At 44.3% G+C, this 15,159-nt stretch overlaps 1 protein-coding gene across 1 annotated transcript in view; it reads right to left on the bottom strand.

Moving 5' to 3' along the window:
* The window catches only part of LOC126456201 (esterase E4-like), a 405,384-nt gene that overhangs the window by 149,287 nt on the left and 240,938 nt on the right, over positions 1-15,159 (bottom strand). The window contains exon 5 of the mRNA XM_050091955.1: positions 3,860-4,016. Coding sequence (XP_049947912.1) covers positions 3,860-4,016 — 157 coding nt within the window. The remainder of the gene's footprint in view (positions 1-3,859; positions 4,017-15,159) is intronic.

The raw sequence follows: 15,159 nt of genomic DNA, 5'->3' as shown, positions 1-15,159 counted from the left end.
TGAAGTTTGTTGCATTATCAGTTAATATAATTTTCGGTTTTCCCACTAGTGGTATGTAGTCTTCTATCATGCGTTTGATTATTGATCCCGACAGTACTGCTTTTATAGCATACATTTTTAAATACTTTGTGAAGACATCATAAAATGCGATCACATATCTAACTCCTCCCCTAGCTCGTGGATATGGTCCTGCTGCGTCCACGGAAACTAGTTCTCTTGGTCTAGTTGGAATGATAGGGTGTAATACGTCCAAACAAGATCTATTAAGATGTTTAACCTTCTGACATATTGTACACTTTTTTATTATTTGTTCAATCCTACGTCTGAGATTCGGGAAGTAACAATACGTTGATATTTTCGCTGTACATTTTGATACCCCATAGTGTCCCCATACTCTATGTGTGTGTCTTATCAAATTGTCTATGTATTCTTCCGGGATGCAGACACACCAGGTGTTGGATTGTGGATTGCGCCTGTAGAAAAGAACATCGTTTGACATTGTGTAATATTGTTTCAATGTACTATTGTCATCTGCCTGCAGTTTTTGCATAACTTGTCTCCATCTATTGTCTTCCTTTTGTAGTTTGCTCATGTCCTTACACATCCTTCTGTAATATGGTTGAAATGTGCCATCATGCATCAGAAAAACTCTAAAATCGGAAGTCTGTTCGATCAATTCATTGAACTCGCTCAAGCCTTGTGGCAAGCGCGATAATGCGTCGGCAATTACATTCTGTTCACCCTTGATATAAACTATCTCGAAATCAAATTCCTGGAGGAATAAACACCAACGTGCAATCCGTTTGTGCAACAATTTGCATGTGAGTAAAAACGATAGTGCTTGATGGTCACAAAACACTCGTGTATGCCTTCCCCAGAGATAGTATTGGAACTTGCGGAAAGCCCACACTACAGCTAACGCTTCAAGTTCAGTTGCCGAATAGGCTCTTTCACATTCCGTTAACGTTCTACTGGCAAAACTAATTATGTTTACTTTCTGTGTCATTACACATCCTGTATACAGATTGTCTCTCCTAAGCGCCGTTATGCCCATTTTGTCTAGTGTTTCGACAGATATTTGCAGTTCCATTCTTTCCATATGTAACTGGAGTCAGGTCAAACAAATACTGCTCATCACGTTTCATGCAACTTGCAGTGTCAGCAGTCTCAGCTTATTTCCCGTTACAAACAAAAACGTCTCGATTGACGTAGTTTACGAGCCCATTCGGTAAAGCGGTCCCAAGTTAGTCTAGTGCGATACTCGGTTTAGAGATATATGTATTAATAGGGAAAATAAAAACAGTAAAACCTTTGCTCGCCACCACTTCGTTGGCCGACTCAATGCCGTCTCATGTGAGGCCATGCAGCAGCGCTACTCAGTCGCTACAGGAGTACTGGTTAGTCTTAGTGTTTTAGTATCCTTATTAATACATATCGCTGAACAGAATATCGTGCTAGACTAACTTAGCTCGCTGTATGGAATGGGCATGTGAAATTCCACCTCTGGAATAATTTCGTTTGTAACTGGAAACAAATCGAGGATTTCCGTTGGCACTGGGCGTCGAATGAAACTTGTGAAGAACAATATTTGTTTGAGACGACTCCATCTACACAGAGCAAAAGCTAAATTGCAAATATCTGCCGAAAAGCTAGAGAAAATGCGCCAGGCGACTCTTAGGAGAGACATCCTGTTTACAACGTGTGTTCAGAAACAGTCTGAAAAGCTTTTAAGGGTTCTGCAGGGTAGGTTGCGGTGAGAAATAATTGTTTAGAAAAAAAAAATCGGTAGGTTGCGCCGTCTCCGAATAAATTAGCGCTGAAGTTAGCTAATAAGGCCGTTGCGCGTGCAAATTCAAGTGGTCTGCCTGACACAGTTAGTGTCAGTTGTTCTCACGGCGTAGATGACAGCGCACGACATTGCTCGGATTCTAAATCTACATCTACGTGATTACTCTTCAATTCACAACTAAGTGCCTGGCAGAGGGTTCAATGCACCACCTTCAAGCTGTCTCTCTACCGTTCCGCCGGCTGGTGTCGCCGAGCTGTTCTAGGCGCAACAGTCTGGAACCGAGCGACCGCTACGGTCGCAGGTTCGAATCCTGCCTCGGGCATGGATGTTTGTGATGTCCTTAGGTTAGTTAGGTTTAAGTAGTTCTAAGTTCTAGTGGACTGATGACCTCAGCAGTTAAGTCCCATAGTGCTCAGAGCCATTTTTTTTCTACCGTTCCACTCTCGAACGACACGCGGGAGAAACGAGCACTTAAATTTTTCTGTGCGAGCCCTGCTTTCTCTTATTTTATCGTGATGGTCATTTCTCCCTATGTAGGTGGGTCCAACAGAATGTTTTCCCGATCGGAGAAATTTCATGAGAAGATCCCGTTGCAACGAAACACGCCTTTGTTTTAATTATTGCCACTCCAATTCACGTATCATGTCTGTGATACTATCTCCCCTACTACGCTGCCCTTCTTTGTACTTTTTCGATGTTCAAATGGTTCAAATGGCTCTGAGCACTATGGGACTCAACTGCTGAGGTCATTAGTCCCCTAGAACTTAGAACTAGTTAAACCTAACTAACCTAAGGACATCACAAACATCCATGCCCGGGGCAGGATTAGAACCTGCGACCGTAGCAGTCTTGCAGTTCCAGACTGCAGCGCCTTTAACCGCACGGCCACTTCGGCCGGCTTTTCGATGTCGTCCGTCAGTCCCACCTGATGCGGACCCCACATCGCACATCAATACTCCAGAATAGGGCGGACAAGCGTTGTGTAAGCAGTCTCTTTAGTAGACCTGTTGCACCTTCTAACTGTTCTGCCAATGAATCGAAGTCTTTGCTTTGCTCTATTCACAGTTTTATCTATGTGATCGTTCCAATTTAGGTTATTTGTAGTTGTAATTCCTAAGTATATAGTTGAATTTACAGCCTTCAGATTTGTGTGGCTTATCGCGTAATCGAAATTTAGTTGATTTCTTTTAGTACTCATGTGAATAACTTCACACTTTTCTTTATTCAGGGCCAATTGCCACTTTTTACACCATACAGATATCTTATCTATATGATTTTGCAAGTCGTTTTGATCATCTGATGATTTTAAAGGTGGTAAATGACAGCATAATCTGCAAACAATCTAAGACGGCTGCTCAGATTGTCTCCTATGTCGTTAATACAGATCAGGAACAATAGAGGGCCTATAACACTTACTTGGGGAACGCCGGATATTACTTCTGTTTTACTCGATGACTTTCCGTCTATTAGTACGAACTGTGACCTTTCTAACAGGAAATCACGAATCCAGTCGCACAACTGAGGTGATACTCCGTAGGCACGCAGTTTTGTTAGAAGACGCTTGTGAGGAACGTTATCGAAAGCCTTCTGGAAATCTAAAAATATGGAATCAATTTGACATCCCCTGTCAATAGCACTTATTATTTCATGGGTATAAAGAGCTAGAAGTGTTTCATAAGAACGATATTTTCTGAAACCGTGCTGACTATTGTCAGTCCTTACTACCGTCCCATGTCCAGTTTTTGTATCGCTTTCTTGGTCAGTTTTGGGAAAGCCGCTTGGATTTGCTTGTGCAACAACTTGATGGGCTAACTTCAGCGCTAATTAACTCGGAAGCGGCGCAACAAGCCGAATTTTTTTCTTAACAATTATTTTTCGGCGCAACCTACGCTGTAGCACGAGTACAAGGTTTTCGGTATATTTCTGACCAACATGCATAAAATAAAATGACATATTTTCAAAATTTGCAAATTGCAGAGTACCACTTATACAAGGCCCCCTTACTACTCGGGAAGTAGAGGAACACTTGTTAGGAGAGGAAAGTTGTTTCCTCTTTCACGTGTGACTCACCGAGCACGCCGAGGCGGTAGTTGAGCGTCACGAGGACGACGGCGGCGTGCATGAGCACGTCGGGCCCGTAGCAGTCGGCGCTGCCGCTGCCCCAGACGAAGCCGCCGCCGTGCAGCCACACCATCGCCGCCAGCCGCCCGCCGTCCCCCGGCACCCGCTGCCGAGAACGCACACACACTCAACGAGCGCTCCACAATACGCCCTCAAAACTGTGGCAGTACACGTCCCAATCATGTCATAATGTTGCGACACCAGAAGAATGCAGCGAATGCAGGAGGCCTTGCGAGACTTCCAAATAAAAGTTACCCTTTACGTCATTGCTTCCGAGGATATGACAGCGCTATTGGCTGTGAAAGCTATGCAGTTCAGGCACTCATCGCAGAGTCGTAACGAGCACCCACATCGAATCTTCAAGCGACGTCCCTTGGCGCAGTAGGAAGTGCTTTGCTGCCGCTTAGTTGATTGCTAACCTTTGGCAGTACTATAAATGTGCTAGATGGCAGGTGGAAAGATTCAGCTAACTGTAGCGAGCGAGGTGGCGCAGTGGTTAGCACAATGAATTCGAATTCGGGAGGACGACTATTCAAAGCCGCGTCCTGTCATCCTGATTTAGGCTTTCCGTGATTTTCCTAAATCGCTTCAGGCAGATGCCGGGATGGTTGGTTTGAAAGGGCACGGCCGACTTCCTTCCCCATCTTTCCTTATCTGATGGGACCGATGACGTCCAATGGCTCTGAGCACTATGGTCATCAGTCCCCTAGAAAGGGCACGGCCGACTTCCTTCCCCATCTTTCCATAATCTGATGGGACCGATGACGTCCAATGGCTCTGAGCACTATGGTCATCAGTCCCCTAGAAAGGGCACGGCCGACTTCCTTCCCCATCTTTCCATAATCTGATGGGACCGATGACGTCCAATGGCTCTGAGCACTATGGTCATCAGTCCCCTAGAAAGGGCACGGCCAACTTCCTTCCCCATCTTTCCCTAATCTGATGGGACCGATGACGTCCAATGGCTCTGAGCACTATGGTCATCAGTCCCCTAGAAAGGGCACGGCCGACTTCCTTCCCCATCTTTCCCTAATCTGATGGGACCGATGACGTCCAATGGCTCTGAGCACTATGGTCATCAGTCCCCTAGAAAGGGCACGGCCGACTTCCTTCCCCATCTTTCCCTAATCTGATGGGACCGATGACGTCCAATGGCTCTGAGCACTATGGTCATCAGTCCCCTAGAAAGGGCACGGCCGACTTCCTTCCCCATCTTTCCCTAATCTGATGGGACTGATGACGTCCAATGGCTCTGAGCACTATGGTCATCAGTCCCCTAGAAAGGGCACGGCCGACTTCCTTCCCCATCTTTCCCTAATCTGATGGGACCGATGACGTCCAATGGCTCTGAGCACTATGGTCATCAGTCCCCTAGAAAGGGCACGGCCGACTTCCTTCCCCATCTTTCCCTAATCTGATGGGACCGATGACGTCCAATGGCTCTGAGCACTATGGTCATCAGTCCCCTAGAAAGGGCACGGCCGACTTCCTTCCCCATCTTTCCCTAATCTGATGGGACCGATGACGTCCAATGGCTCTGAGCACTATGGTCATCAGTCCCCTAGAAAGGGCACGGCCGACTTCCTTCCCCATCTTTCCCTAATCTGATGGGACCGATGACGTCCAATGGCTCTGAGCACTATGGTCATCAGTCCCCTAGAAAGGGCACGGCCGACTTCCTTCCCCATCTTTCCCTAATCTGATGGGACCGATGACGTCCAATGGCTCTGAGCACTATGGTCATCAGTCCCCTAGAAAGGGCACGGCCGACTTCCTTCCCCATCTTTCCCTAATCTGATGGGACCGATGACGTCCAATGGCTCTGAGCACTATGGTCATCAGTCCCCTAGAAAGGGCACGGCCGACTTCCTTCCCCATCTTTCCCTAATCTGATGGGACCGATGACGTCCAATGGCTCTGAGCACAATGGTCATCAGTCCCCTAGAAAGGGCACGGCCGACTTCCTTCCCCATCTTTCCCTAATCTGATGGGACCGATGACGTCCAATGGCTCTGAGCACTATGGTCATCAGTCCCCTAGAAAGGGCACGGCCGACTTCCTTCCCCATCTTTCCCTAATCTGATGGGACCGATGACGTCCAATGGCTCTGAGCACTATGGTCATCAGTCCCCTAGAAAGGGCACGGCCGACTTCCTTCCCCATCTTTCCCTAATCTGATGGGACCGATGACGTCCAATGGCTCTGAGCACTATGGTCATCAGTCCCCTAGAAAGGGCACGGCCGACTTCCTTCCCCATCTTTCCCTAATCTGATGGGACCGATGACGTCCAATGGCTCTGAGCACTATGGTCATCAGTCCCCTAGAAAGGGCACGGCCGACTTCCTTCCCCATCTTTCCCTAATCTGATGGGACCGATGACGTCCAATGGCTCTGAGCACTATGGTCATCAGTCCCCTAGAAATTAGAACTACTTAAACCTAACTAACCTAAGGACAACACACAACACCCAGTCATCACGAGGCAGAGAAAATCCCTGACCCCGCCGGGAATCGAACCCGGGAACCCGGGCGTGGGAAGCGAGAACGCTACCGCACGACCACGAGCTGCGGACCCGATGACGTCACTGTTTGGTGCCGTCCTTCAAATCAACCAACCAATCAACAAACTGTTTGGGATGCCAAGACACTTTTCCACTGAGTGAGAGTGGAAAACTGAATAAAATTGTGGTGTCGCCCAAAGACTGTGGTGCGTCGCCAACGCACATCGATACCAAAGACATTAGCAATGACTCTCTTCAATCCGCAACGACGAATGGGAGAGGCTGAAGAAGACATGCCTCTCTTTCACCACTGCAGAGTCCTCGCATGGAGGTCAGTTTAGAGCCAAGCGTGGAAGCACTCTACCCCAGTTCGTGACCTCAGCTGAAGCAATCATTATCATCCAGTAAGACTAGAGTTATTCAAGTAACAGATGTAGATGTACTTTTGTAAATACTGAACATTGTTCTTCAGGAGAAGAGTTCGTGATTGTATGCATCAAGGGATACTTTAATAGTCAATGTCAGTTGTAAATTAGCAAGCACTCCTGTCGCAAAGGACTGTATCAAGTTAAGTAAATGTAGACATAAAGGAATTAAAAACATTAGCTGTCGTTAGGCACAGATTTATATCAATAGAGCAAGTTGAAAATTTCTACCAGAGTGGGATTCGAACCTGAGTTTCCTGCTTAGTATGCAGATGCACTGACCGCTACACCATCCAGACAGGGTGGTCCCCAGAACCGCTGGGACTGTACCAGCAGACCTACCGTCAGACCTAAATTGTCGACTTATACCGCACACTACTGATGTAGCGCCCCTGCTTATTTGCATCATTACTTGTGGCATCTCGCCTATATGCTTTACAGTTTGATCTCGGTGTGCATCTGCACTGAAGGGATCATTGGTCATCTTCACCTTAATTTTATGTGGTGTCTGTTCTTTTGCACATGTCAGAAAGAACAGACACCATTTTGATCCTAAAGCACTATAAATCAACACACAAAGGAATTAAAAACATTAGCTGCCAGTGGACATTAATTTATATCAGTGGGACAACTTGAAAATCTGATAATGAGCAGTTGCATTGCGTCAGTAGTTTGTAGTGTACGTTGACAAGAGGCATGCTGGGGTAGTCCCAACGACTGTGTTGACCACTGTGTTGTGTGGTGTAGCGGTCAGCGCATCTTCCTCGTAAGCAGAAGACCTGGGTTCGAAAGCCGATCGAGCACAAAGTTTCAACTTGCCCCATTGACATAAATCAATGTCCACTGGCAGCTAATGTCTTTCATTCCTTCGTGTTTTCATTCATAGTGGCCGCAGGATCAAAATAGTGTCTGTACTTTCGGAAATGTCCAGAAGAACAGACACCACTTATAACTAAGGCGAAGAAGAACAGGCACCACATATAGACTTAAGGAATTTTATTATGCATTCATGTAATAAAGTGAACTAATATTTCGTATCTTGGCCGGCCGAAGTAGCCGAGCGGTTCTAGGCACTTTAGTCTGGAACCGCGCAACCGCTACGGTCGCAGGTTCGAATCCTGCCTCGGGCATGGATGTGTGTGATCTCCTTAGGTTAGTTAGGTTTAAGTAGTTCTAAGTTCTAGGGGACTGATGACCTCAGAAGTTAAGTCCCATAGTGCTCAGAGCCATTTGAACCATTTGAACCATTTCGTATCTTGTATTTCCAGTGAGTCATCTCCCAGAGCTATCAAAGACACACAGTTATGGAAGTTTTCGTCTGGTCATTACAAAAATCATTTATAATGGCGCAACAACTTATATCATACGAGTATGAGAGGCCCACAAACAAATTATACAGTACTTTTCCACACAATATAAATACAGGGCGTTGCAGGAGGAGTGGTCAATATTCAGGGATAAGGTAGGAACTTGGTTCAAGAATCATGAAAGAAGGTTGTATACATGGAAGAATCCTGGAGATACTAGAAGGTAACAGATAGATTATATAATGGTAAGACAGAGATTTAGGAACCAGGTTTTAAATTGTAAGACATTTCCAGGGGCAGATGTGGACTCTGACCACAATCTATTAGTTATGAACTGTAGATTAAAACTGAAGAAACTGCAAAAAGATGGGAGTTTAAGGAGATGGGACCTGGATAAACTATCTAAACCAGAGGTTGTACAAAGTTTCAGGGAGAGCATAAGGGAACAATTGACAGGAATGGGGGAAAGAAATACAGTAGAGGAAGAATGGGTAGCTCTGAGAGATGAAGTAGTGAAGGTAGCAGAGGATCAAGTAGGTAAAGAGACGAGGGCTAGTAGAAATCCTTGGGTAACAAAAGAAATATTGAGTTTAATTGATGAAAGGAGAAAATATAAAAACGCAGTAAATGAAGCAGGCAAAAGGGAATACAAACGTCTCAAAAATGAGATCGACAGGAAGTGCAAAATGGCTAAGCATGGATGGCTAGAGGACAAATGTAAGGATGTAGAGGCTTATCTCACTAGGGGTAAGATAGATACTGCCTACAGGAAAATTACAGAGACCTTTGGAGAAAAGAGAACCACTTGTATGAATATCAAGAGCTCAGATGGAAACCCAGTTCTAAGCAAAGAAGGGAAAGCAGAAAGGTGGAAGGAGTATATAGAGGGGCTATACAAGGGCGATGTACTTGTGGATAATACTATGGAGATGGAAGAGGATGTAGATGAAGATGAAATGGGAGATAAGATACTGCGTGAAGAGTTTGACAGAGCACTGAAAGACCTGAGTCGAAACAAGGCCCCGGGAATAGACAACATTCCATTAGAACTACTGACGGCCTTGGGAGAGCCAGTCCTGACAAAACTCTACCATCTGGTGAGCAAGATGTATGAGACAGGCGAAATACCCTCAGACTTCAAGAAGAATATAATTATTCCAATCCCAAAGAAAGCAGGTGTTGAAAGATGTGAAAATTACCGAACTATCAGTTTAATAAGTCACGGCTGCAAAATACTAACGCGAATTCTTTACAGACGAATGGAAAAACTGGTAGAAGCCGACCTCGGCGAAGATCAGTTTGGATTCCGTAAAAATGTTGGAACACGTGAGGCAATACTGACCCTACGACTTATCTTAGAAAATAGATTAAGGAAAGGCAAACCTACATTTCTAGCATTTGTAGACTTAGAGAAAGCTTTTGACAATGTTGACTGGAATACTCTCTTTCAAATACTAAAGGTGGCAGGGGTAAACTACAGGGAGCAAAAGGCTATTCACAATTTGTACAAAAACCAGATGGCAGTTATAAAAACGTTGAGGTTCGCCGATGACATTGTAATTCTGTCAGACACAGCAAAGGACTTGGAAGAGCAGTTGAACGGAATGGACAGTGTCTTGAAAGGAGGATATAAGATGAACATCAACAAAAGCAAAACGAGGATAATGGAATGTAGTCAAATAAAGTCGGGTGATGCTGAGGGAATTAGATTAGGAAATGAGACACTTAGAGTAGTAAAGGAGTTTTGCTATTTGGGGAGCAAAATAACTGATGATGGTCGAAGCAGAGAGGATATAAAATGTAGACTGGCAGTGGCAAGGAAAGCGATTCTGAAGAAGAGAAATTTGTTAACATCGAGTATAGATTTAGGTGTCAGGAAGTCGTTTCTGAAAGTATTCGTATGGAGTGTAGCCATGTATGGAAGTGAAACATGGACGATAAATAGTTCGGACAAGAATAGAATAGAAGCTTTCGAAATGTGGTGCTACAGAAGAATGCTGAAGATTAGATGAGTAGATCACATAACTAATGAGGAGGTATTGAACAGAATTGGGGAGAAGAGGAGTTTGTGGCACAACTTGATAAGAAGAAGGGACCGGTTGGTAGGACATGTTCTGAGGCATCAAGGGATCACAAATTTAGCATTGGAGGGCAGCGTGGAGAGTAAAAATCGTAGAGGGAGACCAAGAGATGAATACACTAAGCAGATTCAGAAGGATGTAGGTTGCAGTAAGTACTGGGAGATGAAGAATTTTGCACAGGATAGAGTAGCATGGAGAGCTGCATCAAACCAGTATCAGGACTGAAGACAACAACAACAACAACAAGGTAGGAACGCTCATGCCCCACTCAGAATGGTTTCCGAGATAGAACAAATTTTTAATATTCATTTGTTTTTGCGCTAATGGCGTGCACGTACTGTGTGTGGCTTACCATAATTGCTAGATTGTTCGTTTTAGTACAGTTAACTGATCACCGAGATCGCCAGACCTTACGCCATTAGATTTGCGTTTATGGGCTGGATGAAGCCTGAGGGGTACAAGAGAAATGTGATTACGCGAGATGAACTGCTTGGTCGCATCGTGAACGCTGCTGCCCTCATTAGATAACGTGCTGAGGCAATCAGACAAGCAATACATATTCTGCGAAGAGCGCGAAAAAGCGCTGGAAGTGAAGGTGGGATATTCGAGAGTTAATTGTGAACTGTACAACAGGTGTAATGTGACGTGCGCGATAATATTAGAGGTGAATATGTTAAAAATACGTATTGTTCAATTGATACTCCGTAAAATGTGTGATGTTGGCTGACAGTTGCACGTGTGTAAGCCTGACAATGTATTGAAAAATACAATAAATAACAATGTACATTAAATGCATTCTGTCTCGAAAGCCGTTCCGAGTTCCGAATAGGCCACGTATCCACACGAAGTTTCTTTCTTCGAGGGATCGTTCCTGTCATACCTCTGAATTGCTCATCTAGTTACAGGGGACCTACATTTTAACCCGGAATCCTAATGACGGTGAAAGACGTAGTTGTGACATTAACAATCACTGTTAGCGGCGAAAGAAGTGATAAGCGAGGGATAAAAATCCCGGAACTGACCGGTGATCGAATCCACATCTATTCACACCGCACTCGACGACTGGTGTTTCGGTTGACGAATTTTTTCATGTTGGACGCACCACTATTTAAAGTAAAATCTCGGTAAATTTTGTGTATTAAAAATCGTGTGCATGGTGGGTTCCGAAAATGCATACGGACAAATAGGAAGGAATGTAAAGCGAACGAGCGTCCCCTGAACGATATTGACGACATGGAAATGATTTGTTTTCTCACATTATTGCAGGTGACGAGATGTCGATATCCATGAATCAACGCCCGATTTAAACGACTGTCAGTGCCATGGAGCCGTTCACGTTCGTCAGAACCGAAAAAATTGTCTTCTCCCTTGAGTCGATAAATAATAGACATGGTTTTCTGGGACGAAAAGGGAATTGTTTTTTTCGCTTGCATAGAATGTGTGTCAACAGTTACAGCTGATATTTATTGCGAATCACTCACCAGGCTCAGACGAGCCATGCAAAGCCGGGATAGTACTCCACCAAGACATTTTAAACTGATACTTCCGTAATATTGACGCTTATCAGCAAGTGCTTTCTACGGAATAGGAGTTATTAAATTTCTCTTGATGTCAGAGGGTATTTCACCTGTCTCATATATCTTATATGTCACTTGGAATAGTTTTGCCATGATATGCTCTCTCAAAGATACAAATAATTCTGAGTGAATGCCATCTACTTCAGGAGCCTTGTCTCGACGAATACCGTAGAGATTGATTTTATTCCTAGCATAAAAGCTACGTCATCACAGTAACTGTGGACGTCTGCCGCAATTTGATTGGAAGCAGTACTCTGTCAAATTCTTCTCGCAGTATCATATCTCTCATGTCATCTTCATCTACTTCCTCTCCCCTCTCTACAATATTTTCTTCAAGTTTATTTCCCTTGTATGGCCCTTCTTTACCTTCTTTGTTTGTTTCTTATCTGTTCTACACAAGTTGCTTTACTTACCGTATAGACGCCCACTTTCTTTCCCTCATCTACATCGTCATCAGACTCTGCAAGCCACCTAATGGTGTGCGGCGGAGGGTACTTTCGGTACCACTATCCGATCCCTACAACCTTGTTCCACTCGCGAATAGTGAGTGGGAAGAATGATTGTCGGTAAGCCTCTGTACTGGCTCTAATTTCTCGAATTTTCTCCTCGTGGTCAATACGCGAGATGTATGTTGGGGGAAGTAATATGTTGTCCGACTCCTCATGAAAATGCTGTCCGGAAGTTTCAGTAGTAAATCTCTCCGTGAATCACAACGCCTCTCTTGTAACGCTCTCTCGCCAGCTAAACGATCCCGTGAAGAAACGCGCCGCTCTTCGTTGCATCTTCTCTATCTCCTCTATCAGTCTTATCTAATAGGGATCCCAGATAGATAAACAGTAGTCAAGAATCGGGCAAACAAGAGTCTTATAAGCCACTTCTTTCTTGGATGAGTACATTTCCTTTAGATTCTTCCGATGAATCTGAGTCTGGTGTCTGCTTTTCCCACTATCTGTTTTATGTGGTCATTCCACTTATGGTCGCTCTGGATATTTATGTCTAGATATTTTACGGCAGACGCTGTCTCCAGCTGTTTGTCATCAGTAGTGTAGCTGTGCAGTAGCGGATTTCTCTTCCTATGAATGAGCAATGTGGAACATTTATTTACTTTCAGCCGGAGCCTGCACCATTCATCAATTCTCTGCAGGTCGTTCTGCAAATTCTTGCTATCTTCTGGCGTTGCTACATTGGTGTAGACAACTGCATCATCTGCGAATGGCCTTAAAGAGCATCCGACGCTTTCTACCAGATCATTTATATATATTGTAAACAGCAACGGTCCTATCACACTTCCCTGTGGTACTCTGTATATTACCTTTATATCTGTCAATTTTGTTCCGTTAAGAGCGACGTGTTGAGTTCTATCTGCAAGAAAGTCTTGAATACAATTGTATGTCTGCTCCGATACTCAATAAGCTCGCATTTTTTTTTCATTAAACGGCAATGCGGGACGGTGTCAAATGCCTTACTGAAATCAAGGAACACGGCATCAATCTGAGCACTATTGACCAGTGCGCTGTGGATCTCATGGAGGAACAGAACGAGCTGAGTTTCGCAGGATCTCTGTTTACGGTATCCATGTTGATTTTTATACAAGAGACGTTCATTTTCCAAAAACATCATAGTTCTTGAGCATAAAACATGTTCCATAATTCTACAACAGATTGACGTCAACGATGTAGGTCTATAATTGTGTGGCTCTGTTTCACGGCCTTTCTTAAAAACGGGAACTATCAGCGCTTTTTCCAGTCGTTAGGTACCTTCCGTTTCTCAAGCGATCTACGACAAATTACTGCTAGAAGGGAAGCAAGTTCTTTCACATACTCATTATAGAATCTTTTAGGTATCTCATCTGGTCCTGACGCCTTTCCACTACTAAGCGATTGTAGCTACTTTTCAATTCTGCGATCTGTTATCTCAGTATCTGCCATTTCGACGTTCGTACGACGGCTGAAAGGAGGGACAGTGCTACGATTTTCCGCTTTGAAACAACATCGGGAGACGGAATTCAGTGTTTCGGCCCTCTCTTTGTTATCTTCCGTTTCGGTACCGGTGTGGTCGCTGAGAGAATGAATAGTTATATGATTTTGAACCACTTACTGATTTTACATATGACTAAAATATCTCAGAGTTTTTACTCAGCTCGGTTGACAACGTGTTACTTTCAAAATCATTGAACGCTTCTCTCATTGCTCTCCTTACGCTCATTTTCGCTTCGTCCAGCTTTTGTTTGTCAGCTAGGTTTTTACTTCTCTTGAATCTGAGATGAAGTGCTCTTTGTTTACGCAGCGCTTTTCTAACACGGCTGTTAAACTATGGTGAATCTTTCCATCCCTTAAAAACCTTACTCGGAACATACTTGTCGAGGGCATATTGAACGATGCCTTTGAATTTTTTCCATTTGTCCTCCACATCTTCGTCCTCATAACCGAATATTTGATGCTGACTGCTGAGATATTCTGAAATTTGTATCCTGTGACCCTGGCTGAGCAAATATATCTTCCTACCTTTCTTAACATTCCTCGTAGGACACGTCGTCATAGAATCTGTCACAGCCTTATGATCACTGATACCTTCCTCTGCGTTAACTGTTTCGACAAGTTCAGGTCTGTTTGTTGCCTGGAGGTCTAAGACGTTACCCTCACGAGTTGGTTCTCTAACTATCTGCTCAAGGTACTCGTAATTTTCAGACAAGACATCCAGAACAATGCCACACGAATCCCTGTCTCTGGCACCAGTTTTGATGGCATAACACTCCCAATCTATACCTGGTAAGTTGGAGTCACCCCCTACTACAACGGTATGATCAAGAAAATTACTAACGATATGCTGCAAGCTCTGTATGAAGCGCTCTACAACTACAGATCTTGAGCCAGGCGATCTATAAAAGAATCGAGCACCATTTTTGAATGTTATTTGATACTCAATTTCACCCAGATTAATTCACATTCGGAATCCGTGATAACCTCGCTAGATTTTATGTAATTTGTTACTGTAATAAACACGCCGCCACCAATGGCAACTAGCCTATCCTTACGATAAACATTGCAATCTGAACTTAAGATTTCCTTATCATTGACGTCTGGTTTCAACCAGCTTTCTGTTCCCAATGCTGTCTGTGCATTGTAACTTTCAGTAAGCGATACTAACTCTGGGATCTTCTCTTGGATGTTCCTGCGGTTTACTAAAATAATATTTTCTATCTCTGATCTGCGAGGACCAAGATTCTCTGAGGTCAATGTGGCGATTTAACAGGCAAATCGTCTTTGATCCCAAGGGAGGGGTTCTCTAACCTAGAAAAGGCCCATGGGCACGCCACACGTACTCCGCTAACCCAGTAGCCGCTTCCAGCGTGTAGTGC

This window comes from Schistocerca serialis, chromosome 2 (genome assembly GCF_023864345.2).
Source record: "Schistocerca serialis cubense isolate TAMUIC-IGC-003099 chromosome 2, iqSchSeri2.2, whole genome shotgun sequence".
NCBI classification, from domain to species: domain Eukaryota; kingdom Metazoa; phylum Arthropoda; class Insecta; order Orthoptera; family Acrididae; genus Schistocerca; species Schistocerca serialis.
Note: the sequence above shows the minus strand (reverse complement) of the source record. Positions and strands in the feature narration are given on the sequence as shown.